This window comes from Micromys minutus, assembly GCF_963924665.1.
Source record: "Micromys minutus genome assembly, chromosome: 28".
Classification (NCBI taxonomy): Eukaryota; Metazoa; Chordata; class Mammalia; order Rodentia; family Muridae; genus Micromys; species Micromys minutus.
Genome location: NC_137963.1, coordinates 17,602,807 through 17,629,924, shown reverse-complemented (window position 1 = coordinate 17,629,924; position 27,118 = coordinate 17,602,807). Strand labels below are relative to the sequence as shown.

Genomic DNA, 27,118 nt, shown 5'->3' with positions numbered 1-27,118 from the left:
AAACCCATAGCTGGGATCCTTTCTGTGGCACCTCAGTGATGCTCTCAAAAGGTAGAGATAGCAAGTCTCACAGCACCTGGGCCACCACTGAGCCATCCTCTCTGTTCCCGGAGCATGCGATGCTTTCAAAAATGGATTTGCTGTGGTCTGGAAAGTTGATGCATTTGGGGGGGGGGGGTTGTAAGAGCACTTCTTGCTCTTGTAGAGGACCCAGATACAGTTCCTAGAACCTACGTGGGGGCTCATAACCACCCATAACTCCAGTTTCGAGGGATGTAATGCTGTTTTCTACATGCACATAAAATGCTCATACGTGGGCCGGAGAGATGGGTTAGTGGTTAAGAGCATGGACTGCTCCTCCAGAGTCCTGAGTTGAATTCCCAGCAACCACATGGTGGCTCACAACCATCTGTAATGGGATCTGATGCCCTCTTCTGGTGTGTCTGAAGACAGCTACAGTGTACTCACATACATAAAATAAATAAATCTTAAGAAAATACTCATACACATAAAACAAATCTTTTAAAAATTGATTTACTTTATTGTATCTTTTATTGCATAAACTTGAACACAAAACTACACCCTCCCTCCCTTTAGAAACAAATTCCTGGCCTTAGACAATGCCTGTCATAGGAAACAGGTTCTTAAACCACTATGCCAGTGGGCTATTTGGGTTTTTATTTTCTCCTGAAAAGAGATTAGAAAAATAAAACATTTTGAAAAAGTCAGAATGAGAGTTAAGCAATCAAAAGGGTTCACCAATCAATTTAAACATTAACTTTATTCCAAGCTGCCATGAATTTCAAGATAGACACATTGCTCTGGGTCTACCTCCAGTGCAGTAGCTCCAGGTCCTAGACAGAAAACACTATTCTGTTTCCTCTAATTGACCCCCACTCATTTACTTGGTTGTTTGTGGCTCCTTCTAGAAGTGATGGGTGATACTTAACAGTCACAGGAGAGGCATGGAGATTCCTGTCATAAGGTAACATAGTTTAAAGATGATGTGATGTTATTTGGAGATATAAAAACATGGCTTTTACAAAACTAATGATGAATTCTACAGATAGCTGGCAAGACTGGAGTCACAAATCTGCCTGCACCAACCTCTCCATCTTTGCCCCCCTCTAAGTGCCCTCTTTTCTTATTTATTTTTATCATTTTGAGAGACGGTTTCTTTGAATAGCTCTGGTTGTCTGTAGATCTGCTTGACTCCACCTCCCAAGTGCTGGAACTAAAGACATAAACCACCACCACCCTTCAAAATTGGGACTAAAACCCCCTGACATTCCTACCACACAGAACCTTATAAAGATGGAATGAAAGACATGACTGTTGTACACAGCTAAGGGTGTACTCACAAATTACACACACACACACACACACACACACACACACACACACACACACACACACATCACAACACCCCCAAAGAAAGTGTATTTCATAACTGAGCAACACTTCGATTCTAATTTCCAATCCGGGAGAAAATTCAAAGCCAAATCAAAATGATCCCCAAGGTTGGTGGGAAAGAACCTCTACTACCCCCACATTAGGATAGAGCTATACTTTTTAATTGAATTTATCTTAGTGTGTGTGTGTGTGTGTGTGTGTGTGTGTGTGTATGTATGTGTGTGTGTGTATGTATGTGTGTGTGTGTGCACATGTGTGGGCACACTCATGCCACAGAACACAAGCGGCATTCTAGGGACAACTTCCAGGAATAGTTTCTCCTTCCAGTGCATGGGTCCCAGGATTCCACCTCTGTCTTCAAACTGCTCCCTCTCTAGCTCCAGGTCCAGCTTTAGTGAGTGGGCCTCGAAATCCAGATCAGCACCATGGTCTACACAGTGTTCTGTGTCTCAGTTTCTTGACTTCAGTTTTCTCTGGACACACATAAGTTTCCTAAGAGTCATTCCCCACGTTGACTGAAAGTCCAGTTACAGAGGAGAGAAGGAATCGTCATGTACAAGTGCTTTCTTCACACTGTGGGAAAACCATTTAAGAAGAACAGCAGGAAAACGAATTGAGGTTTTTGCAAATACTCACCACCTGCTCCTGTTGGGTGTGTGCTCAGAGCAGCTCCGAGTTGTTATGTGGAACAATCTGAGGAAATAGCATTTGTGTGTTTGCTATTTCTGCAGCTGTGGATGAACTTCATTGACATTTCTATACTGTACCACAGGCTGATAGTTTACTTAACATTTCTTCAGTTACTGAACCCAACTTTGTGTGTGTGCACATAAGTGAGATTTCTTTCATTCAGTGGTAATATGTTAAGTCCCCATGTGGGTAATTTGGACTATTATTCTAGAATGCAAAATTAGAGAGCTGTAGAAATACTGGTCCTATATTGCTATCTGTGGTTAGTTACTCAAAGGACAGAGGGCTCTATTACTAGCAAGGGCCAGAAGCTGCCTCCCTCTGCAGTTGAGTCGAACACTTGCCCCAACCCCAACAGGATGGAGTGGCTTTATGAACAGTGTGATGGTGTTTGAGAAGCTAAGCACCAGTGACTTCTAAAGAACAAAGAAGCTGATAACTTGGGCTCATGGTTCAGAAGCCTGGGGAGCCCAAGAGCATGGCACAGGCATCTTCTCGACTTCTGATGAGGGTCTCTCGATGCTTCAAAGCATAGTGAATGCAGAAGGAAGGGTGGAGTCGGGAGTAACACATCCTTTTGTGGCAACTAAGCCAGTCCCATAAGGAAGGAATGAGTGTCTCCTGACATTCCATTCAGCTTGTAAAAGTCCCACCGCAATCAAATTTCACCAAGAGCTTTGTGAAGACAAATCACATAAATCAGCATCATGTCCCCCAACAAACATCCCACAGGTGAGCAGAGAACACGCCAGCCATGGCCCTGCTGGGGCTCAGTTCTAGAGCCACACTCTTCGTGTTCTACCCCGTGGCTGTAACCACGCCCCGTTCTTTCCCTGTGCTCTTGTGTTTGTCTAGCAAGGGAGGAAGGGAAAGAGAGAAGTCACAGCCTTGGCGTTGAACTGTCTTAAGACAAAATGCTGAAGAGTACTCAAGGACTTTAAAAGTCAAACTTAATAGGCTCTACCCGTATATCCACGTGGACAGTAGGCTGGCCCTGCCTAGAGCTGGTGTTTTATGGGCCATGACCCGGTCTCAGTCATGGTTACTGGGGTGTAGGAAAGGTGCACTAATGACCACTGTTCCTTATCCCCCGAGACTCATGTAGATGCTGACCATGAACTGGATGCTGCTTTAGCCCCACTGTTGCTGCCTTAACACCAAACCCTAATTCCTCCAGCGAGGCAGAGAACAATTTTATAGATACGGAGTAAGAAAAGGGGGGACATGGTCGAAATTACAGAGTGGGTATTTTCTGGAAAGTAGACATCACTTTTGGTCCCACACAAACAGTTGGAATTGTATTAAAGCCACCAAGGGAACCCGAGAGAGAGGTCAGGTCATTGTACTCGCTGGGATAGGCCAGGGGCTGATCCTAAAATGTTTGAAACATTTATGTCCATCCGTGTTCTTTATCCAGTGACCTCCTTCACAAATCCCAGCCCACATGTAAGCCCATCTCATTACCCATCAAGAAGAATAGATCCCGAACTAATAGTAGATGAACCCATTACAGGAAGACGCAGAGATGCAGAGGTTCCACGTTCAATATCTATGTGAGTTGACTCACGGGGTCTGTGGCCTGCGGTAGCACACTGGACACAAGTCTCAAGGTCATGGACATACAACCGGTCCAGAAAACACGAGTCACACATACACTGCTCCCAAGCATCAAGCTTCCACAGAGAGGGCTGCCATCTTGAATTCAGGAAGGAGGTCATGCTGGGATGGGGAAGGATTCAGCTCCACGCAAGGGCTTAGGATGGAAGCCACACGGTGGACAGGCCTGAGAAGCTGTCAGAACATCTGTGCACCATCGAGTCAGTCCTTCCAAGCTGAGGTCATCTGCCATCTAGACAGAGGGTGGGGGAGGGGGAGGCACAAACACTGTACACCCTGCTGTTTCTTTACTCTGCCCGGGTGCAGCTCATACACGTCCATAGGGCCCGGGCCAGGAAGCTGCACAGGAGCCTTCCTGCAGGACTGATGGGGCGGCCAACCCTATCCCTGCTTTTCCTCCTCCCCACTGCAGGGTCAGTCACACTGTCTCCTGCTGCCTGTGCCCTGATCCCCCCTCATGCCCAGCTGCTCTGCATGACTCCCAGTCTCCCCCAAATTCCACTCATTCTTCAAAAGTGACAGTCTCACATACCACACTGCTGAGAAGGAGAGGAACGCAAGAATGGTCACAAAAGCCACGGAGCCCAGTCCAACACCCACCATCTGCTGTGCCGTGAGGGACGAGTCTGTGGGGAGAAAGCACATGATGAGCCACATCCAACTGTGGACATTCTGTTTTAACCCAAAGCTGGGCTTCACCCAACAAAGAATCCCAAGAATGCCTCCACAGTGCCTCTGGGTCCCCAATGGCTCCTGTAGACATCGAGCCTCAGGAAACCACCGTTTCAAAGTATTTCTAACAAGAAAGCAAACAACCAGATCATATTACAAACCAAACTTGTGGACACACCAAAGCTACGTGATGCCACTCAGGTCGTTTGAACTCTGATAGATTTTTTTGGGTAATTTCATTCCACACGGAAGACATCATCCTGGTATCATTTGATGGTATCAACTCAGGCTTCAGAAACGTTAGTTCTAGTGAACACATAAATTAGTACCTCCTGCCAGTCAGAGTCACCCCCGTTTCACTACATTATCAGCTGGATAGTACCATTTTGCTCCATCCCACAGGATCTTAAAGTCCCTGTAAAAGTCCTTGGAACATGTGTTCTATTTAGAAAACGTCACATGACAATTTCAGGGCGATCCCTGAGTACAAGCTGAACAACATCTGCATTTGTGGCGCACATTTGGTCCAGGAGGCTTAATTCAGAGTTCCAGGACTCCGCCAAAAGCTGAGATGTTTTATTGGAAAACACGTACTTGTCAGTCTCCGTGTAGCACACACTGTTGTAAGCATCCGGCACATCGGGTTGAGATGTACCTTGGCGACTGGGACAGTATACTCCAGGGTGTGTCTGGGAGAGGGAAGACCCACCCTGAATACGGTCACCATTCAGTGAGCCTGGGCTTGGATAAGCAGAAGCAGAAGGAAGAGGCTGGCTGGTTTGGGCTTGCTTTTCTTCTCTTTGCTTCCTGGCTACCATGAAATTGAGCAACCTGCCCCAGCAATGGTGAGCTACTGCGTTTAAGCCAGAGCAATGGAGCTGGCTGGCTCTAGACGGACACTCCTGGAACTGTGAGCCTAGTCACACCTCTCACCTAAGCCGTTTGTTCATTTCCTGTGTTATCATGGTGAAAACTTAACTCATATATCTCCTAACCGAGTCAGAGGCACAGGCTAACTGAGCACAGCTCAGATACCTACAATCAGTTTAAGAGCAACTTAGTTCCAGTAGAAACCCTGTGTGGTCTTGGGCATCTTTAAGCACAGCCATGGAACACACCACTTTTAATAGTCAAGGAAAATTCACCGTCTCAAAAAGTGTTATCATAGGACTTTGTAGAAAAAACGTGGATTAGCCAGGCATGCGGTATATACACCTATAATCCCAATTTAAGAAGTCGAGGCAGTCCTCAGAAGCTCTGCCAGAGCCATACTGATGCAGATGAGGATGCTTGCAGGTGACCATCAGACTGAACACGAGGATCCCAGTGGAGGAGCTAGAGAAAGGACTGAAGGAGCTGAAAGGGTCTGCAACCCCATGGGAAGAACAAAATGATCAACTAACCAAACCCACCACAGCTCCCAGGGACTAAAACACCAACCAATGAGTTTGCATGGAGAGACCCATGGCTCCAGGTGCATATGCGGCATTCTCTGGCATCAGTGGGAGAAGAGGCCTTTGGTCCAGTGAAGGCTCATTTTCCCAGTGTAGGGGAATGCCAAGGTGCTTGGATGGGAGAGGGTGGTTGGGAGAGGGAGCACCTTCATGGAGACAATGGGAGAGGGAGTGGGGGATGGGACTGAGGGAAAGAAATAACATCTGAAATGCAAATGCAGAGAATATCCAATAAGAAAAAAAAGAAGTTGAGGCAGGAGTATCATGAGGCCAACCTGGGTTGCACAGTAAGACCCTATCACAAAATTAAAATAAAAGAAAAAAAAAATACTCTTCGTAGTCAGAAGAAGAGGGCCTCGGCATGTCAAGATGGTAAACTATCAATTGGAAAGAGGCTAGTGAAGAAATTGGAATTTACTTGTATACTGTATATAAAAATACTTGATTGTGGGACATTAAGACAGAGGAATATCAGCATAGGAAAGGCTATGATAGAACAAAATGCAGTGCAGAGGAACAAAGGCGACCCCATCAAACGGTTTCACCTCGCCAGTGGGGCTTCAAACCTGTTCATCGGCCTGTTTCAGTTCCCACACTGAGGGATGCTCTAAGCACACGGGTACCAGGGTTGCTGTGAGAAACAATGATTTGCCACATTGCACCAAACAAGCAGTAGCAAATGTCAGCTACTGTTAACTTCGGTTACCACTGTTTTGTAACTGTTTCAAATAACCGAGTAAAATGATAAATTACCTGTGTCTGCTAAGGAGAAAAAAACAATGGCTAATTAGAATTAAGTGGTTTTGATCACTGCAGCTTATTCAAAATAAAATGCAGGTGGATATAAAGATATAAACTGAAATATGAAAGAACTGGAAAAATGTTGTTAAATATTTACATAATCTTAAAGTGGGTGAGAATTTTCTGATTATATTCATTAAAGTGGTAACCTTATAGGCAACTCTGTTCGAAAGCATGTATTTTATATGCACAAACTACCATGAGCAAGGCTAAAAGGCACCATTTGGGCAATTAGTGAGGCTTTGGGTGTTTTTGTTTTTTGTTTTAATATTTATTTTATGTATGAGTACACTGTAACTGTCTTCAGACACACCAGAAGAGGGCATCGGATCCCATTACAGATAGTTGGGAGCCACCATGTGGTTGCTGAGAATTGAACTCAGGACCTCTGGAAGAGCACTCAGTGCTCTTAACCACTGAGCCATCTCTCCAGCCTGAGGCTTTGTGTTTTTAAGAGAAAATGTCCCCAGCACTCAGGAGGCAGAGATAGGAGGACCTCTGGGTTCAAGGCCAGTCTGCTCTATAGAGCAAGTTCCAGGACGACACAGAGAAACCTTTTCTCAAAATAAAACAAAACAAACAAACAAACAAAAACAAAAGAGAGAGAATGAGAGAGAGAACATAGAGATCACAGAGACAGAGGAGGGAATACTGCATTGAAGACGCAGGGGTTAAAGAGATTCTGGTACTTTAATGCACTGAGTACTTCATGCATCTAACCCTTCTTCCTCTCCAGTTTTTGTTACCAGTGTCTTACCCACATACTTCCTCCACACTCTAATCTTTGATGAATGGAAAACGCTGAACTGAAGGCCCGTGGCCTGGACTCCGAGCCGTGTGAGTCCTGGATTGTGAGTCAGGAGGTACTCATTAGCTAACGGTGTCGGCTTCTCATTGTTATCCAGCCCATTTCTAGGCCTATCTACAGCCCTCATATGCCCACTGAATCCACAGGGGTATTGTTAACCGTTAGCAGAAGTCAATATACACTGCCTTCTACCCTACTTCCTTGGCCAACGAGTGAATCTGTGTGAGGAGAAAAGGGGAGACACCCAGGGCATCTTGTGCTCCACACTGACTCATTAGAGTCACTGTCACTGTTGCTATAGGTGAGAGCCAAGCCATCACCTGGGCTAGCCCTACTTCAAGCTACCTCAGGAATACTTTTGGTGGCATCTTTTTTGTTCAAAGTCTTTGTCTACCGCTCAACCCTAGCCTTCTCTTCCAGGACCCACAAAGGTCGTCCGCAGCGGTTTTTCTGTCTTATTCGAAAACCGTGTGGCTCTGCTCTGATGGCCTTCATGCAGGTGGAAAGATGTTGACACTCCTCATGATCCAACAGGACAGAAGCAAACAGAAACAGAGGAAGCCAACTTTCTCCAGACCATCCCCCAGCTGCATCCACCTCAGCAGCGAGCCTGCGGACATCACTATTAAAAGTTAGTGTTAAAAAGTGGCCTTTGGGTTGGTGAGGTGGATGACTCAGGGGTTCAGAGCACTGGCTGCTCTTCTGGATGAGTGGAATTCAGTTCCCGGCACCCCTGTTAGCCAGCAGTTCAGGACCACCTCCAGCTCCAGGGCATCCAACACTCCCTTCTGATCTCTAAAGGCGCTGCTCTCTTCTGGCATACACTCACGCAGACAAAGGCACACACACAAATTTCAAAGAGATAAGAAAGTGCCCTTTATTTTGCATAGCATACTTGGATTTTTGGCTCCCAGCGGGATTTCCTATCCTTGGCTCCGGGTCTCAGACAAACTCAAAAGTCTACTGCTGTACTTGTGGGTACGGCTGCACTGTTTAGTCCTCTGAGAATGCCTAATAAAATTTCCAAGTGGCCAGTTTGAGCGACAGTCTTATTACGGTCCTCTCGTTCTCTGGCTCCCCTCCTTTCCTCATGCTGTGGGACCTTTATTTTCCTTCTGAATCATTCACAGAACATTCTCTTAGAAAGTCAGCCGACGGACTTGTGTGCTCTTAGTCATTCTTAGGGAAAGTAAATACGTTTGAACTATAACCCTCCTCTCTACAGAGACTCGGGAGTAAGCCGGCCTCTCTTCAATCGTTTACTGATAGAAAGGTCACAGGTGCTGAAGAGACTTCCTTCCGTGTGGACATGCTGTTTTCAGAACTGTACACAGGTACGCTCATTTCCTGAAAGCAACTGATATCATCGAATGGTAGAAATAAATTAATGTGCCATGACTCAGTCTGGCTTGGGACACATCCAGAGGACAGTTGGTACACTCATTTGAACACAGAAGAGTAAGTGATTTAAGTGTGTGCTCTTTTTTTTTCCCCCTGTGTTATTCAAGGTTCTTCTTATCTGACTTCTCCACCATGGGTGGCACAGAGAAGGGGAGCAAAGCAGGGGATAGATTCAGAGGTAACGTTTGAAAAAGCAGCAGCACCGTTGAATTCATTTTATTGTAACCTGACAGACGGCTCAGCCACAAGCCCACACATTAGCTCAGTCCTGTGGTTCCAGGTTCAGGCACACTGGTGGGTTCTCTGTTCAGCGCCGTTCCAGGGCTGGACTGAGTGTCGGAGGCTCACCCTCCCATCCGGAGGCTCTGGGGAAGAAAGCTCTGGAGTTCGCCGCCACTGTCAGCTAAATCTAGTCCCTTGACGATACAGAACTGTGGTCCCCATTTCCTTACGGTCTGTCAGCAAAGTCTGTCTCTAAGCTCCCGCAGGCCACCCACGCTCGTTGCCATGTGGCTTTTCAAAGCTAGCAGGTAATTTCCAGTGTCAAATATGTCTTACCCTTAGGAGCTTCAAGACCCAAGCTCTGACCTGTAGACCCGAGTTCAAGGGTTTGCGTGACGGGTCGGATCTATTGGAATAATCCCCTAGCTCCTCATGTCCCCCACGGCATCACTCAGAAGAGTCTTAGGCTGAATAACCAGGCAAAGGCGGGAATACACCAGGGGCTAGAGATGTAAGGGACTGCCTTACAATCCTATTCACCACAACTCTGAAGGGTATTTTTAGTGTGTGTGTGTGTGTGTGTGTGTGTGTGTGTGTGTGTGTGTGTGTGAGAGAGAGAGAGAGAGAGAGAGAGAGAGAGACAGAGACAGACAGAGAGACAGAGAGAGACAGAGAGACAGAGAGATAGACAGAGATCAATCCCCCAATATCCTTAGGGGATTAGTTCCAGAAAACAGAATTTTTTTATATGATAAAGTCCCACCTAAAATGTGTTTTCATGGCTTTGTTTACTCAGAATGCTGAAAACAAAGCAAATGTCATGCAAACACCCTATGCTGTTTTAGGAATCATGACTAGGGAAAAAGTCTACTATGCAGTCTACTAATCAGCGTGGCAGCCACAGATCCATGGATACAGCCGGCTGACTCCGGACACCCGAGTGTAGCTTGTGAGTTTTCCCTAATATGACAAGTATTCATTGTGATGCAATTCTTCATAAAACCGACGGCTGCCTGCCTGCTGGGTTCAGTGGACAGCAAGTGAGCATCTAATGCACGCCAGGCAGGGGTCCAGTTTTTGTTTTGGTTTGTGTTTTTAATATTCTCCCCAAATGTTTGAAACCTCACAGAAAAAGGTAATTACCAGCTAACCCGCCTCGTGGGAGCACAGCTAAAGAAAGAGAGACAGAGGGGTGACCTCGAGGGCGTCTGAAAGGCTTCGGGAAGAGGATGTTAGGTGTCCATCTTGAACCGGGAGACTGCAGCAAGCAGCCCCTCACAGGACACCCATAAGAATGAAAAAACACAGAGACCTAATCGCTAGGTGTGCTGGTGTCAGCGGCCTCAGGCAGAAGGCTGGGAAGCAACAGGAAACCCCGGAGAGCTACCAACACTAGAATCAGCAGTGTAGTTCAGATTCAGGCCAGGGAGCCACAAGCTGGGATAAAGAGGGAAAACCAGAACTCGTGTGCTGGGAGATGAACCAGAAGATGCCACCTGTCTGTGCTTCAGGGATGAAGGCCTGAGTTCTGCATGGACAGAAATGAAAGGCATGCAGCGTGCGGGCTGAAAGAGAACCAAGGAGCCACCAACGCCTTGGGTTTCATTCCTCTCCATGGAGGATGTCCCCTGCTTATAGCTTATAGCACCTCCATGACGCAAAAGATCACAGACTCACAGTACTTTGTAGCTGGAAGGAATCTCAGCCCAGGCAGAGGTGGCTGAGGACTAGCCAAGTTAAAAACCATTTTAAAGACGCCGTCTGATCAGGAGCTCGACGGAGGTGAGGATGCTCGGGCCTCTGCTCTTGACATCAAATAACAACTCCCTGGCCATGAAGCTTTCTTAGTGGTGGCACTGTGAAAAGGTAAATACAAAACTCAGCACTGGGCAAAAGCCAGTTGAGCGCCGTGCAGCAAGGACCCAACGTGATCCGGGGACGGGCTCGCATCACACTCCTCTCCAAGTTTCCTAACGGCAACTGTCCTGGTTACGGTTTCTGTTGCGACATGAAACACCATGACCAAAGAGCAAGCTGAAGAGGAAAGGGTTCGTCTGGCTTATACTTCCACACTGTAGTCCATCACTGAGGGAAGTCAGGACAAACAATAGGAAGTTGGAAACAGGAGCTCAGGCTATGGAGGGATGTTACTTACTGGTTTGCTCTCAATGGCTTTCCCAGCCTGTTTTCTCATCAACCCAGGACCACCTGTTCAGAGATGACACCACCCACGATGGGACAACCAGGTTGATGTTAAGGTGATACATGACTGGACAATGGGGGTGGGGGAAAGGCTAGGGAAACGGAAGAGGAGGAGAGAGAGATTTGGGAGGAACGATGGAGGCAGATGTGTATGTTTCTCTTGGTGCATCTCTTCATAAATAAAGTCATTATGAATGCTTTATAAGGGATGGAATTGTATAAGATCATTTGACTTATCTAGGTTAGCAAATTATATTATACCTATTGGGTCAGAGTAGTTTGGTGTGTTCTTTGATGTGACTACTGAATTGAGTTCAAAGGGTGTAGTGGTGAAATGCATAAACCCCACCAGAGTTGGGATGTGTGTGTCTAAGAGTTGGCAACAACACACCAAAGGGAAGTGAGTGAGAACAACACGATGGGGTGGTCATATCCACCCAGGACAGAAACAACAGGGGCAGTAGAGTGAACTGCACCTGAGTTTTTAGAGGTGGACTGGAGCGCTTGGCTCAGCACTAGACCGCAGGGGCTAATACAAGGTTAAGCCATCCTTTTAATATTTACTACAACACCAACCCTCTTTATTAATCGCTAATTAAGAGAATGTTCTACAGGCTTACCTACAGCTTGATTTTACTGAGGCATTTTCTCAACTAAGGTTCCCTCTTCTCCCAAGTGTTAGGATTTAAGGTTCTCAGTAGTGATTCTTAAATTAAAGGTGCTGAGAGGGAGGGATAATTAGAAAAGCCATTCAGATGTTCTCAAAAGAACCTTCCTATTCATCACAGAAGACCAACCACACCCTTCTCTGTTTCTTCTGCCTGCTTTGAATCTCTACCAATCATATCCGATAGTTTCTGGATGGGGTAGATTCCAAAAGCTGTAGTCCGCATCTGAAAGCTTGCACACGCTATTCATAGCTGTATTTTCCTTGTAGGCACTCTACTCTGTCCCTGGAGCTTCAGGGTGTGCACTGGCACACACTGACGATGGTTTTGGATGTTGGGATGCATGCTTGATTCCTGTATCTTTCATCAAACTGCCTCAGAAGAGAGCTTGAACACAGCACGCATCTCTGTTAAGACGGCCATTTAAGATACAAGTGGCCAGACCACTCACCTGGCCCAGCTCCCAAATCAGCTTTTCTACCCTTGTTGAAGAAAGTTTGAGTAGAGATAAAAAGCTGGAAAGTAAGGTGAGGGAAGAGGCAGACAGACAGAAGCTTTATTCCCTGAGCCTCTCCTCCAGACTCCCTGCTAAGGCCCCTCCATAACAGAGCATCCATTGGAACGTCCATTCACCACAACCCTGAAAGAGGTCACAGTGCCTCACCGCTACAGCTGTCTCCTGTGGCTGTGCTCAGAAGCAGGGATGGGGTGTAAGGGGTTAGAGGACATGTGTGGACCGAGGGCAGCATTCCCCAGACCATTGCCAGGGACGGGTCCATACTCAAAGGTTATAAACTTAACAAGATTTCGGGAATTAGCCACAAGCAAATGGAATTCCTGGGAATCGATTCCACTGGCTGGTTGCCTACTGTTTTTTTAGACAAACGTGTGCTGTGGAAGCCAGACAAACACGGGTCCTAGATTACTCAAAACTGAGGCAGCTTCCTTTGAAAATGCTGATGGTGGGCGCATACCTCATCAGCAAGAGCCGGATTTGGAGCCAACAGGAGAACTGTCCCATCGGGCTGCCCAAGTCAGGAAGCCTGACTAATCACATGTCTGGGCTGCTACCAGGACAGAAAAGGCTTTACCTATGCAGTGGGGATGGGGTGGGCATGGGGTGAGGGTGGGGGAATGGGGATGTGTGGCTGCTGTCGAGGGCACTGCTTTTTGTCGACTGATGTCACATACTAAAGTCTGTGAATGATTCTGTCTTCCATGTGTCAGAGTTGCACATCTGGATCGGATCAAGAAAAATATTCAACCCCAGGATTCTGGGCCGTGGAGCTGGATACCGCAACCAACCTTTGAACTCTGTTCTTTTCCTGCATTCCTTCGGGGAGGTTGTTTTATTCCCCCCCCCCCCCCCCCCATGTAGGATAGTTCTATTCTGTAATTACATTATTTTAATACAATTATGCATCATTTGATAGTGGGGATGATACTGAGAAATGTGTCAGTATGCAATTCCTCATTGTGCAAATATCACAGAACGTTCTTAAAGTAACATGAGCAGCTATGTTTCTAGCTGACACAAATTCCCCCACCGTGTTTTAGTCACTATCCTCTGACCTTTGCCTCCAAGTGCTGGGATTCAGCCATACATGGTCCACGCCACGCTCTAGGAGATGCAATCTCTTGTGCCTTCCCCTATATCTGTGGTCCACCATTAGGCTTGTCATTATTGGTATGTGACTGAGTGTGTGGGGGGGGTATACATGATGACCAGCCGAACAGCAGGTCTCAGGTGTCTACAGCTCTTGGTCTGTAACCAAGCTTACCAGTCTTAATTAGAACCTTTCCCTCCTCTCAGTACCTCTCCAGGGGAACAACTGCTCTCTCCCCAACAAGCCACACAACCCACACAACGGCCAACACAGACTGATCCCTATCTCAGATCCAGAGTGACTCAGCCAGTGGAAAGCCACCAAAGCCAGGAGGAAGAACTCTTCTGAACTGCGAAACCTTGTCCTCACTGAAGCTACTCATTTGGGTGTCTGGGGCTCGTCTCTCCTGTCTTATGGCTACAGGAGAAAAACGGTGGGGCCAGGTGACATGGTCACACCAGAGATGGGAGGCTGGTAGCAAAGATGTTCCCATCTGTGGCTCTTTGTATAATTCCATGAGCTCTCACCTCTTCAGTAATGACTCAGATATGTCATACCCTATGACATGAGAATGTCTATATTGTTCTGAAGATTCCTTACCTGTATATCTGTCTCCACCTGTGACAATGTAAAGCATTGTCTGTCGGTGGTGCAGACAGAACATGGGAGAAAGAGAGCGTGCACAGAGAGAACGCGGCCTTACCTTTTACCTCGGCCCAGACAGCGCAGGAATATCTTCTCACCTGGGAGGGAAACAGAGAGGTCCATCTAAGTAGCAGACACAGAGCATCATTTTAAACAATACAATGCAGTTGCTAAATCCCTCTGACTCTCAGACTCTTCATACCCCAACTAGAACCAGAGATTCTTTGAAATACCATCTAGTTTTTTAAGTGCGTGCATTCATGTTCTGTGTCGCTAGGGATTAGACTCATGGCCTCATGCACGCTTAGCTAGTGCTTTACCACTGAGCCACAACCCTATCTCTTCCATCTCATAATTCAGCCATATAGCTCCAGTGCTCAAAGGGCTGGCATGGGTTACACACAGGAGTGACTCTGGACATCATTTCTGTGCGTTTAAGATCTCAGAAAGCTTACACCATGAGTAGACCCTGGACCGTCAGGGATGTCATTCCTAACCACCAGCTTGGAACAATTGGTATGAGCTGCTTAAGAACTCTGCCGAGAGTTCTGAGATTGCATCTGGGTTCTACAAGAAGTAGTGGTGTGTGTTACCCACAAGCAGTGAGAAGCTCCGGTATAATAACATTTTGTCTCTCTGGATGATGCTTAACAAACAACTTCAGTGACCCAAAATGTGCCTTCAGGAAGAAGACAACAAGAAAAAGCAAGAGGCCTACAAACTCACTGGGACTGAGCATCTCATCTTCTGGCAATCGTCCTCACTGTCGATGGGGACAGCTGGGACTCTTGAATGTGGCTAAGGATTCGGTGCAGTCTTCCTCGGGGAAGAAGCTGTTGAGCAACCCCTCCAATCTCATTATGAGGCTCTCTTTCAAGTGACACATTGGGCATTCTGGTTTTTATGTTCTTAAAAGGCTTTTAAGGGGGCTGGAGAGATGGCTCAGTGGTTAAGAACACTGACTGCTCTTCCAGAGGTCCTGAGTTCAATTCCCAGCACCCACATAGTGGCTCACAACCATCTGTAATGGGATCTGATGCCCTCTTCTGGTGTGTCTGAAGACAGCTACAGTGTACTTATATACATAAATAAGTAATCCTTTTTTTTTTTTTTAAGGCTTTAAAAATATATTTAAAATAAAAACTTCTGGTGAAAAGCTTTAATTAGCCACAGGTTTCAAATATGATTCAATTTTGCCTTGAGGGTAGTTTTGAAACTGGGAATAAAGAAATATGTATGTCAGGACAACGAGAAGCGAAAAGTGACGCTAGGACAAGTGCCAAGAATTTAATGCAGAACAGACAGTCTTTCACTAAGAAGTGTTCAGACACTAAGAACAAGCAAGCCAGGTGTGGTGGTGCACGCCTTTAATCCCAGTGCTTGGGAGGCAGAGGCAGGTGAATTCTTGAATTCGAGGCCATCCTGATCTGTTGAGCGAATTCCAGGACAGCCAGGGATACACAGAGAATCCCAATCTCTAAAAAACAAAAACAAAAACCAACCAGGTAGGAACTTATACCTAATGCCAAAATGCAAAAGCTCAAAATGAACCAAATCCCCAGAAGTAAAACTTTTTTTTTAAGTTTATAATAAGCACCTCTTTCTTGCAGACATTTCAGGCACAGGTACATGGAAGAAGCTGAATTGTGGATTTTATAGGGTGGATTAAGAGGCAGCTGGCATCTACCTCTGCCCACCCCTACGTCTCCCAATACACAGCAGCTTAGACATTAATCCCACTGGACTCTTCTGTCTGGTGTCCACTGGTGTAACCAGGCAACCTGTGGTGTGTGGAACTTTTTACTCTCCTCACACAGTGGCAGGATGGAAGAGAGGGGGGAGCTTTCAGGTGTGCCTAGCCAATCCTAAGCCCCAAATCCTGGGCTTGGTTCTAGCTTGCAGTTGCTATTTTGATGGCTTTATACTATCCAGAGGTCTCAAGGATGAAAGGCTGTATTTGTACTGAGCAAGACCGGTGCCCAGACTAAGAAACAGGGCAGAAACTGCCATGATAGTTAAGATTTCCTGGGATTTTTAGAGAGCATGGTATGTGTGGAGATTAAGGAGATGATGTGTAAATACCCTGCACAAGTCTGAGGGGAGGTAGAAGCCTCCTTCACCCTGGTTCCTTCCATAGTGTGGAATTTATACTCCACCCAATGGGACCTGGCTCTGATACCCCAAGCAGGCAGTACAGCATCTCTTGCTTTGCCTGGGGAATGTGGGCATCTGAAAGTCATTTATTTGGGTATAGACCAGGCCTCTCCATCTGGGACTTCGACCCAGAAGGTATAAACATGGGAAGTCATATTTGCCAAGGCCTTTCTAGCTGCTACAGAATCATCCATCCTGCTACTAGACCCAAATCTACAGAGGCCACAGGAGGTGTCAGACAGCTGACTGAAGAGACTTCAGTAGGAGAGAAGCCTGCTTTTCAAAGACCTGGAGCTGGAGAGGACTGCCCCAGCAGACTTGAGAGCTTAGGCGGGCCTGCCACTTGAGCGAATCTGCTCCTTGCAGCAGGTACTGTAAAGGTGAGGCAGAGGGGAGGGTGGCATGTGAGACAGTGGGCCAGAACTGATGACGCCCAGCCAACCACTTGACTGACTAAACCGATTTAAACTGTTAAGAAAAATTTTGCGATTTGATTGCATCAGGAGGCATTGAGACATCTGATCGGTTGGTGAGGCAGCTGCTTTCTCCTTCACTTCGTTGGGTTACTAGAGCAATTTGCCAATAGACTAAAAAAAAAAAAATAAAATAAATAAAACAAAACCAAAAGACTGACAATTTTTGCATTACTTAAGTCTTTGTAAGGCGTGCGCTGGTACAACACGAACTTTTCCTGTCAGCTGCAACTCGTCCAGTATCCAGACATCATCACGCACAACCCCCTGGTGACAGAAACCCACTGTACCCACTCCTACCTGGGCCGGGGAGGAGTGAGATGGGATCGGGAAGAGGGAGGAGGAAACAGCGCGACTATCTGGCCAGGAGGAGGTCAGCCGATGTTGTGCAGGGCAAGCCTGAACCTGTCACGGTGCAAACCCAAGCATCACTGATGCTCTTTAATAGAAACATCTGGTGGAAACCATGGTGGGATCTTCATCAGCCCTAGGACCACGCTGAGGATGCAGCCGTCTGGTGTAGGCTGATGGTCCTGCACCATGAAACTAAGCTGAATTTCCTGGAACGGAAGGCTAGATAAATTCTTCACACTGGCAGCTTTCCCCTGGAACTGCCGTCCTTCCCACGTAAGGCGTTGATGTAAGCAGTGCCTAGTTCGGTTCTGTCGTTATCGAATAACTGATAGTAATGCTGAATAAAGCTGGATCCAATCTGCTCCCAAATCGGCTGGTCTCCCATCCTGGAGAGTCACCCCCTCCCCATCACTGAGACCCGTGGTGGCAGCGGCCGTGGCAACCCCCCCAAAAGTAAAACTTAAAACTACAAAACTTCTAGGAACTAACACAAATGAAAAAAGTTTCGTTTATCAAAGGACATTATTAACATTAAAACAAAACAAAAGCCCATAAGAATTGAAGAAAATGTTCTCAACTTCCTCTCATAAGAGATTAATGTTCAAATTACACAGGGAACTCCAAACAACAAGAACAAAAGAAATCAAACACCTCAATATAAAAATTAGCATCTGGGTGGTGGTGGCGGTGGTGGTGCATGCCTTGAGTTTGAGGCCAGCCTGATCTACACAGCAAGTTCCAGGACAGGAGGGCTACCCAGAGAAATTCAGCCTCAAACTCAAAGACAAAAAGCAAAGAATGAAAGAACTTGAACAGACACTTGTCCCAAAGAACAGACTGCCACTGAGCACATGAATAGATGCTGAATGTCATTAATCTTTAAATGCAAATCAAGAAAATAAAAAAATAAATAAATAAATCAAGACCACCTAGTGAGGTGGTGCCACCTTGCACCTGTTAGGGTGCCTATTACATTAAAATCTGAAGGTAATAGTATTCTGAGCTTTAAGATTCCAAATCTTAATTCCTATGTTATTGTTGCAAAGGAGCCCTTGGCCTCTCTCCTACTCACACATTATCTTAAAAGGTAAGTTTTGGTTTGCCATCAGCCTACCAGTGGCACATCAGACTTCTGTCCTACGCAGTATTTAACAGATGCCTGTTTTAAATATAAAGAACTTTCCAGTCAAGATGGCTACATACTTTTGCTTCCAACGTATGGGCCGAGATGTTCTGTTAGTACTTGTGTAAACTTTGCTGGTTTCTGGCCCACATGATTTTACACCAAGTTTAGATGTCTCCCAGCTTGTCCGGCTTGTTGTTACCATTTCCAATTATTGAAAGAAACCCAGCTGGCAGGGGTGAAGCTTTCTGCAGAGTGGGGTGTGGAGGGTGGGGCCTAAGAAAAATAAGGCAGTGTGTCTGCCACTCTCTCCTCCTGTCCCCCTGGGAGAGCAGAGAAGAAGTCACCAGAGCTAAATCTTCCTCCAACTCGGACCGTCGAACTCTGGACTCATGAAACTCGAGGAGCACTCAAAACAGAAGAGTCCCAATAGACATGCAGTAGCCCTCAGAAGTTCGGCTGACACCAATGCAGGTCTCACCTGCCCACCCGCTACAAAGTCTGTGCTCATAGGCCACAACATGTGTCTGTGGCTATTCCAAGTGGCATCCACCGTGAACACGGGAGAAAGATAAACGCAAACAATTTAAACTTCCTACAAAAGGGAAAACACCGAGGTCAGAACGTCGTTGAAATAACCATACCTTATTCCATTCGCTTGTGATCCGTAAGAGAATGCGGTATGCCTTTCCTGTTTTCAAAGGGGCATTGTAATATTCCCCATAGTACAGCCTGTCCCCAATAGAGATCTCCAATGTGTCATCTGGAACGTCACTGGCCAGTATTTCTGCAGCCACATAGCCATCCGCAGGAGAAGCGTTGCCAAAGAATGAGGTCATGCCTTCAGAATCACAAGAAAATGTGCTTTTCGAGGACAAGGGAAGGACCAACACCTGATATGAGCTGGGAGAGGGGGAAAAGCAGAGGCATTGGCAGAGGCCTTGAGAAGAACAGAGACCTTATTCACCATCAGGCCTCTGGTCAGATGTAGATGCTGTAAGCCTCACTGGCTGCTTGTTTGGAGGACTGTGTATTCGAGTTTACTGGACTCACACTGTGCACTAAGCACTTAAAGACATGGGGCTTAGTGTCTGATGGTTCTAGCTGGCATGCACCTCCACATTTACCTACAGCCAGATGACAAGCCAGGTCCCAGCATCATAGGGGAGGCCAAATGCAGCCTGCCTAGCTGGGAGAAACTACCGAATCTACCACTACCTTGTGTCTGTCACATGGATGATCTGACCGGCAATGTGTCACATGAGCAAGTAAAGCCTGGTACTGGGGAGGGTTTAAAAGTCACATGAAGACACTCGGCCTTCGAGAGTGAATGTGCTCAGTCTGAGGAGCGGCTCCAGACAGTCATGTGGTGACTTAAAACAGAACTCATGATTTACATGCCCCGCAGTCCAGAGGCTGACACCAAAGTTCACGCCACACCAATGGGCGCTCGGCAGTAAAAAGTCACCATGAGTTAATCTGGGCTGACAAGAGCCTGGCAAGGAAAAGTAGCATATGGATCTAGTGAAAATGTCCCTTTAACGAAGGCACAGGAGCACGCTAACAATCAGGTGTAAACTTAGTAATATTTATCCACCGAAGAGACAAGCAGCCAGTCGGAAGAAGCAGAGGAATGAAATGCACCTGGTCAAACCGTGCCTTCCTTTCCCTGCCTATCAGCACAGCCTTTTCTCTACTCCTGGCATCCTGACGGTGTGAACATGTCCTATCTCTACGGAACCTGACAACGGGGCTGGGGGTGGGGTCATGGGACTGCCTCTTGGATCTGCGGGTCCTTTCACATTTCCTCCTTTATTAAATTATTTAGTTTTATTTTATGTGCGTTGGTGCGTTTGTTGCATGGATGTTGAATTCCCTGGAACTGGAGTCACAGACATTTGTGAGCTACTATGTGGGTGCTGGGAATTGAACCCAGGTCCTCTGGAAGAGCAGCCAATGCTCTTAATTAGGAAGCCATCCCCCTGGATCCCTTTCACATTTCTTCAGTTATGATCAACCCCCCACAAATGCCAGTTGAGTTGAATTTTCAATAGAGGAAAAATGCCTGGACCAATACCAAATGTGATTAGGGTGAATTCCAAAACTTATTAGGCCACATAATTCTATTTTACCACCAATTTTGGACTTCCTGCTCCACATTGCTAATGCCCCATTTCCTGCTCCCTAAAAGCACATGAATCTCTTGGTTAAGGCGAGGGGAGCCCTCCCCACGGTGGCTGTTGTACTCGGAAAGACTCCAGCCATCTGCTCCGTACCCAGCCATGTTAGTGAGGGCCCCCCCAATTTCCAGAGTCTGGGCTCTGAACAAAAGGGCTTAAGCAAAAGCTGGAGGGTAACACTCAGCATGACTAAAGCTGCCTTTGGGGAACACCTGTGACACTTTTCTGGGGACTTGAAGGTATGATGGCCGTGGACAATAAGCCCCACACTGACTCACCCTGCCAAATAATCAGAGTTCAAGGCTCGCCTGCTCCCTGTGGAATCTGTACATCGGCCCCTTCAAGGCACCATTCACAGGGCAGGAAGCGCCTTAGGTTTGGCCGGGGAAAATATGGAAATCCCCAGGTCCCCACCCCAAACCCATGGGATCAAAGTCTCCAGGACTAGAGTTGGAATGTTGGCTGCTGATAAAGCCAGCTGATTCCTGTTGGGTGGTGAGGGTAAGCGACCTTAGCCTCAAGGGATTCCAGGGACAGGCCTGTCTGAGCTCTATGTTCTCCATTCCAGGGTTTACACAAAAGACTCAGAGCAGCCTCTGGCCTGGCAGAGCTGGTACTTCCGGCTCAAGCCCTGCAGCCGGGCTGGGGAACCGGCACAGCTCAGCTCCTGGTAAATAACCCTGGTGACGTGAGAAAGTGTTTGCAGTGGGTTGGAACCTGACCACGGGGCCAGTCTGCAAGGACTTCTCCCCACTGCCCACAGTGCATGACTCACGGGTTGCTACTTCCTGTTTTGAAGCCACCCGGCTGACACACTTGCCACCAGGGTAACCTATCATTTGGCTTTTCTTTTTGCCTTACGCAATTATTTGGCTTAAGTATCACATGTGCTCTTGTAAATTCGTTCAGGCAGTGATGCCAGGCTTCTTTCTGTTCCCCTTAGAGCATCAGGATTACAATACTTTCCAGTAACTTACCAGGAATCAAGAAACAGAGCTGTTTGGGCAACCTATCCGTCCCCGAAAAGACTCGGACTTAAACCCAGTCTGAGAGCAGGGCAGCCTGTTCTGTAACAAATGGATACTCACACTACCTCCAGACTTGCCTTTCCATGCTTTTAGAATATCTCAGATCTATTTTTACCTTGATTGCATGGAATGGGCCATTACACTGGAGGGCCAAGAATGATAAAAGATCTCGTAGGTCAGGCCACACACACCCTTGACCCAGTGCCATTGCTCCCATAGGCAGGCAAATGCTAATCTTCCTGTCTGAGAAGGGGGGCTGACTGGGCTTCCCTCCTTTGGAAATAGGGTCCTCCACCAGAGGTAAATTAATCCCATCTTAATGCCAGCTGGAATCCCAGCTGCTCATTAACTACACTAGTTACATAGTGTCCTGTCTATATAACTCAATATGTGAACAGACAAAAAGAATTCTCCAAATGACCTTTTCTGAAACCACTACACACATACCTCCAAATCAGCCTGACATAGGAAGGAGACATCCTGTCTCCGGGAGATGAAATAATCCTTGCAACCTACCATAGTTAAAGGTTGTACCATGAGGAGTGAATGCTAGAGGCTATGTGGTCCAAATGTTTGTCTCTGGTCCCTTATAAGTCTCATTCTTCATTGGGAAGGATGCTACCGGGATAACAAGCCCACTGTGTGTGTGAGGAAACAAAGCAAGAGGCCCTGTTGTAGTGCTCCAACTACCCAAGTTTAGCCACCCACAGGGAAGCCCTCCCACTCACAGAGTGGGACCACTGGGTGGAGTAAGACAGGTAACTCACCTGATAGGTCCATTTATCTCCTTGGCTTTCCGAAGTCTGAAACGTGGTAGAGGCCTTCCATGCACAGTGAAAAAGTCTACTTCTGGAACTGGGGGCTCTGAAAACATTAAGAAGAAAACATGGGGTGGGGAAGGCAGGTGATCAGATCAAGCAAAACGCACAAAGAAAGTGGTCCTCTAGGAATGCCAGGAAAGTTCTTAACCTAGAAACTGGAAAAAAATATATATACATGTGTGTGTGTGTATATATACATATATATGCGTGTGTGTATATATATATATATATATATATATACATGTATGTATGTATGTATATAATATCTCCAAAAGGTAAATGTTGTACGAGTTCACTTGAGTGAAACATTTAAATTAGTCAAATTCACAGAGCCAAGGGGTGTGGCAAGGAACTGAGCTCATTGCTTAAAGCTCAAAGGTATATTATATGTCATGATAAAATGTTTCCGAAACAGGTAGTGATGATAATTGCACAACATGGTGGCTGTCCCAACACTAATAAAGTATTTAAAAATAGTTACTGTTGTTACATTTTAGGTTACATATTTTCTCCATAATAAAAAGAAGCAATAAACCCTGTGGGCTTTGGCGTTTGCTACATCAACCAGAGGTTTAGATGTTTGCTAGACAAAATCTTATTTGGTAGGTGCTGTGGTTTCGAGATGGCTTAAGGGAGTCTCCCCAGAACTCCAGGCACTGGAAGCTTTGCTCCAAGAGAGATGATGTAAGAGGAACCTTTTAGATACAGAGTCTGGTAGAAGGTCTAATTGGTCACCGAGGGTGATGCTCCTGGGAGTGGCTGATGTCCGTTTCAAAGGGTTGAGTTAGCTACCAAAAAGGCTGTCATAAAAGGAACAAGACGGGAACCACTCTGCTTCTGCTTCCTGCTAAGGCACACGGACACCTCCTTAAATGATCCATTACCAAGGAGCCCCCACCTGGGGCCAAACACGCAGTGCAGCCCCACCCTAGACTTTCAGCATCCTGACGTGTGAGCTAAAGAAATCCTTTTCCAGCCCGCACATTTCATTATAACAGAAAGAGGACTCACGTAGCACAGAAGACCGGCACGCCAGGTTTCTACATCCCTCACAGGGTTTTGTGTTGCCCCTCCCTGCTTCCCAGCCCTTGGTAACCGGATTCCCCGGTAGTTTGATGAGAGAAGACACACTGACAAGATGACCCCAGGGCTATAGCATTAGTGGCTACATCCTGATGTCCCTGCTCCAGCTGCCCAGTCCACCTGTGGGCAGCGAGGACACACTGAGCGCTGGTCTTGCATTGCTAGATGTGTCCTATTATGTGTCTCACCTTAGTAGAGCTTCCTAGAAAGCTACCAGATGGGCAACACAGTCATTTTCTCCCTTTCTTGCTGTTCCTACCTCTCCAAAAGACCGTGAGAAGAATTCCCGCATGCCTGTCTGTCCACGTGACTCATGAGAAGGGCTGTGTTTGGCTGTTGGTCCCCTGTGGTCCATTCCCACCCCCCCACCTTTTTCAGAATGTCATCCAGAGCACAGGACAGATGATTCCAGCCCACCCGCACCCTCCACTTACGAGGCAGCTGGAATTAAGGCAGGTCTGAAACCACGCTTACAACTGTCATACATACTCAACACCAATGTTTAAGGTAGGGGGAACTCCACAAAGCTTTATTTCATCTCGGCTCGAGTTGGTTTCACCAGCAACAGAAGTGGTAATGAGATCTCTAGCTTACTTTCTTCTTTTGTAAAGACAGGGTTTCTCTGTGTGGCCCAGGCTGTTCCGGGACTCACTCTGTAGATCAGGCTGGTCTTGAACTCACAGAGATCCACCTGCCTCTGCCTCCCGAGGGCTGGGATTAAAGGTGTGTGCCACGGCTTCCCAGCCTCTCTCTCACTCTTACGTGGTCCCCTTATGACTAATTCTCTTGACATCTACTCTTCTGACAAGTTATAGATGAGGAGGCCGTGGGAGGATGCAGATGCCTTCTCTGCTGTTTACCTTTCTCATTTACCCTGGGGTCTCTTAAAAGCCAGCTCCACGAAATCTTCCACTGGGATTTTATATCTCTTTCAGTAAATTAATAACATCCATTTTGGCTACACCCAGTGAAGGCTTTACAACATGCCAACTCCAGGAAAGTAACTCTGTTGGGATTCTGTAAACCCCACCCCTCAGTTACCTGGCAACAGCCAGGTATGCTCCACCCCAGTTACCTGACAACATAAAAGTAGCTGCTTGCCCCTCCCCTCTCCCTTCCCCCTCCCCCCTCTTGGCTTCTTACCTTCCTGCTCTCTTGCTCTCCCCCATTGCCCCTCTTCTCCCCATTCCCTTCTCTCCTCTCTCTCTGCCCCTACTACCCCCTTAACTCCCCTCTCCATGCCCTGAATAAACTCCATCCTATACTATACTGTAGTGTGGCTGGTTCCTGGGGGGGAAGGGATTCCCAACATGGGTCCCCCTTCCCTCCAATGCCTCGATGCACCCCCATGGAGCATACCCCCTCCTCTCTTCATCTTCTTCCTAACAAATACACTTCCACAACTCTATATTAGAGGTTTCCCCAGTGTGGCTCTCACGGAGGAAGACAAAGTCAAGGTGCAGAAGTAAGTCTTGAAGTGACTATGAGAAATTCTGCACCTTGACTTTGTTCATCTTTCCAGGTCTGGGTAGAAAACCTCAGGCCAAACAGTTGAGCAAGAGCAAGAGGCACTTACAGCACATTTGCAGCTGGAACTTCCTGTGCTTCAAGTGAGATCCCTTCCTGGACTTCAGCCGCAGTTCCTCGGGCTTGAGCTTTGAGTTGGTTCCTGCCATTTACACCCCAAAGTGCCTTGACTAATTTTAGAACGTATCCAGCCACCCCCATCTTCTGCTGAAGGGCAGAGCACACAGCTGTATGGACACCGAGGGAGTTCTGGCTCCAGGCCAGAAGCCGCGCTGAGGCATGTGTGTGAGAGTTCCTGCCAGTCTAGGCGAAGGCCCAAACTCTGGGCTAACAAACTGAGTCCTGACAGTGGACCGATGGCTAGTAGGAGGGAATGGGTAAGTGTAGGTCAGATCTGGGAGTCAGGAAAGAGTTAAAGATGACCTGAATTGAAGAAGAACATGCAAAAGAGAGGGTAAGCTGGAAAAGAGCAAAACCTCAGTAGTCTAGGTATGAAATGCTCTTGGTCTGAGGAAGCCAATGGGAGAGACAGCAGAGAGGTAGGGCACGGAGAGAGAACAGAGGAGCAAGCCCCGCCAGCGCCTGGAGAAAATCTGGAAGCGCCTCACATGTAGGGAGTCTGGGCCAAGGAAGCTAGAAATTCACATTAAATCTAGAAGGCTTCTGAAGTCTCAAGACACAGTGACACAGGTCATACTTCTTACTGCCAAGAGCCCTGGGCAGGGGGCTCACGGGGAACAGACCCTGTTTACAGGTAAGGCTGAATAAAACGCCTTTGTGGGGGGGCGGGGGGTTCTTCCTTTTGAGAGGATTCCAGAGAGTGATTTCATGACACTTCTGCCCTCAGGCCTGAGCACCACCAACAGGCTGCTGGTGCTCCGAGGTTCTGTGATCCAGCCCAATGGGAGAAAGTGGTCCCATTTACTGCTCATCCCTTCTCCCCCTTTTCCCCCTTCTCCCCCTTCTCTCCCTTCTCCGTTGCTCCTCTGTTCTCCAAGATAAATAATCCTAGTTGAGCTCATCTCCTGGCCATCCTTCCAGCCTGGAGGGAACAGAACAAAGCACTCGTGACTTGGAGAAGGCAGGTCTAGGGGGACCACAGGCTATGCCTGTTGTGTTCTGAACCACCCAGTGTGGGAAGCGCCCTGCAATCCCAAAAGTGCCACTGTCATCTGGCAGCCAATCAGCACTTGCTTGCACGAGGCCTTCCCCAACTTGGTCAGTTCCACACTCCACACTTCTCTGAAATGATGCGTGCGACCATCAGCATGCTGAGTCTCAGTAACCCCGACTTCCTGCTCTGCCATCACAGTGCTGATCATTGGCTCCCGAGTTGCTAACCTGGGCAAATCTGCCTCCTTCCCATGGTCCTTCTTACTGATCTAAAAGCAAAGCAAAGCACAACAGTCCTACTGGGGTAGAAACTGCAGTCCTCTCCTCTGGGAATGCACCACAGAAGCAGGACCAGAGACCGGCTTTCTATACCGTTCAGAGTAACTTCAGTCCTCCGATAGAAGCAAACCACTAAAGAGTATCAGGGATTAGCATACAAGAAAAAAAGAGTGGAAGAATACAGAGAAAAGCAACGGCAAAGTTACAAACAGGAACTGTACGGGGAGATGACAGAGAGCGTGTGGTCCAGGAAGACCACAACCCAAACCAGCCAAGTCTACAACACAGACACTGTTTCTAAAGGAAACGGAGAGGCAAATTAAACACCCCGGAGAAGAAAGTTCCCGTGTAGATTCAACTTCATGTCATAACTCAGAACACAGTCTAAACGAGCCCAGGTTATTACAAAGATGAGAAAGTTTTAAAGAACAAAAATTAACCTAGACTTCAAAGACGGGGAGCACTTTTCCTGGTATCACCGGAGGAGCGAACTCTAAGACATTAGCAGGTCTGGTTACATGACACTGTCAAGTATCTAAGTGTTTGGCTGCAGTCTGAAGACATAACGCTTTCCCTGTTGCTTGAGGGTCTGAGTTTGGATTCTGACACCCATGTAAAAGCCAGCTGTGGCAGTGTGTCTGTAACTTCAGTGCAGGGGATGAGGCAGGGGATGAGACAGGAAGGACCCCAAACTCCCTGGCTACCCCTTCTAGTCAAATGCTGAGCTCAAGGGTCTGCCTATCGATAAACAAACAAATAAACAATGGGATGTGCAAGAAAGAT

The 27,118-nt window shown here is 47.1% G+C and overlaps 1 protein-coding gene and 1 pseudogene across 2 annotated transcripts in view; both read right to left on the bottom strand.

Moving 5' to 3' along the window:
• Nucleotides 1–4,134: 4,134 nt before the first annotated feature.
• SUSD1 (sushi domain containing 1) overlaps nucleotides 4,135–27,118 on the bottom strand; it is a gene marked incomplete at its 3' end in the record, with an annotated part of 114,092 nt that continues 91,108 nt past the window's right edge. Inside the window, exons 13-16 of the mRNA XM_080940173.1 lie at nucleotides 22,280–22,376; nucleotides 18,949–19,207; nucleotides 14,259–14,298; nucleotides 4,135–4,346 (exon numbers count right to left, since the gene is read on the bottom strand). Coding sequence (XP_080796299.1) covers nucleotides 4,135–4,346; nucleotides 14,259–14,298; nucleotides 18,949–19,207; nucleotides 22,280–22,376 — 608 coding nt within the window. The remainder of the gene's footprint in view (nucleotides 4,347–14,258; nucleotides 14,299–18,948; nucleotides 19,208–22,279; nucleotides 22,377–27,118) is intronic.
• LOC308438544 (nuclear transport factor 2-like) lies at nucleotides 17,202–17,566 on the bottom strand (annotated as a pseudogene). Its single transcript has one exon. The product of its transcript is annotated as a nuclear transport factor 2-like (transcript).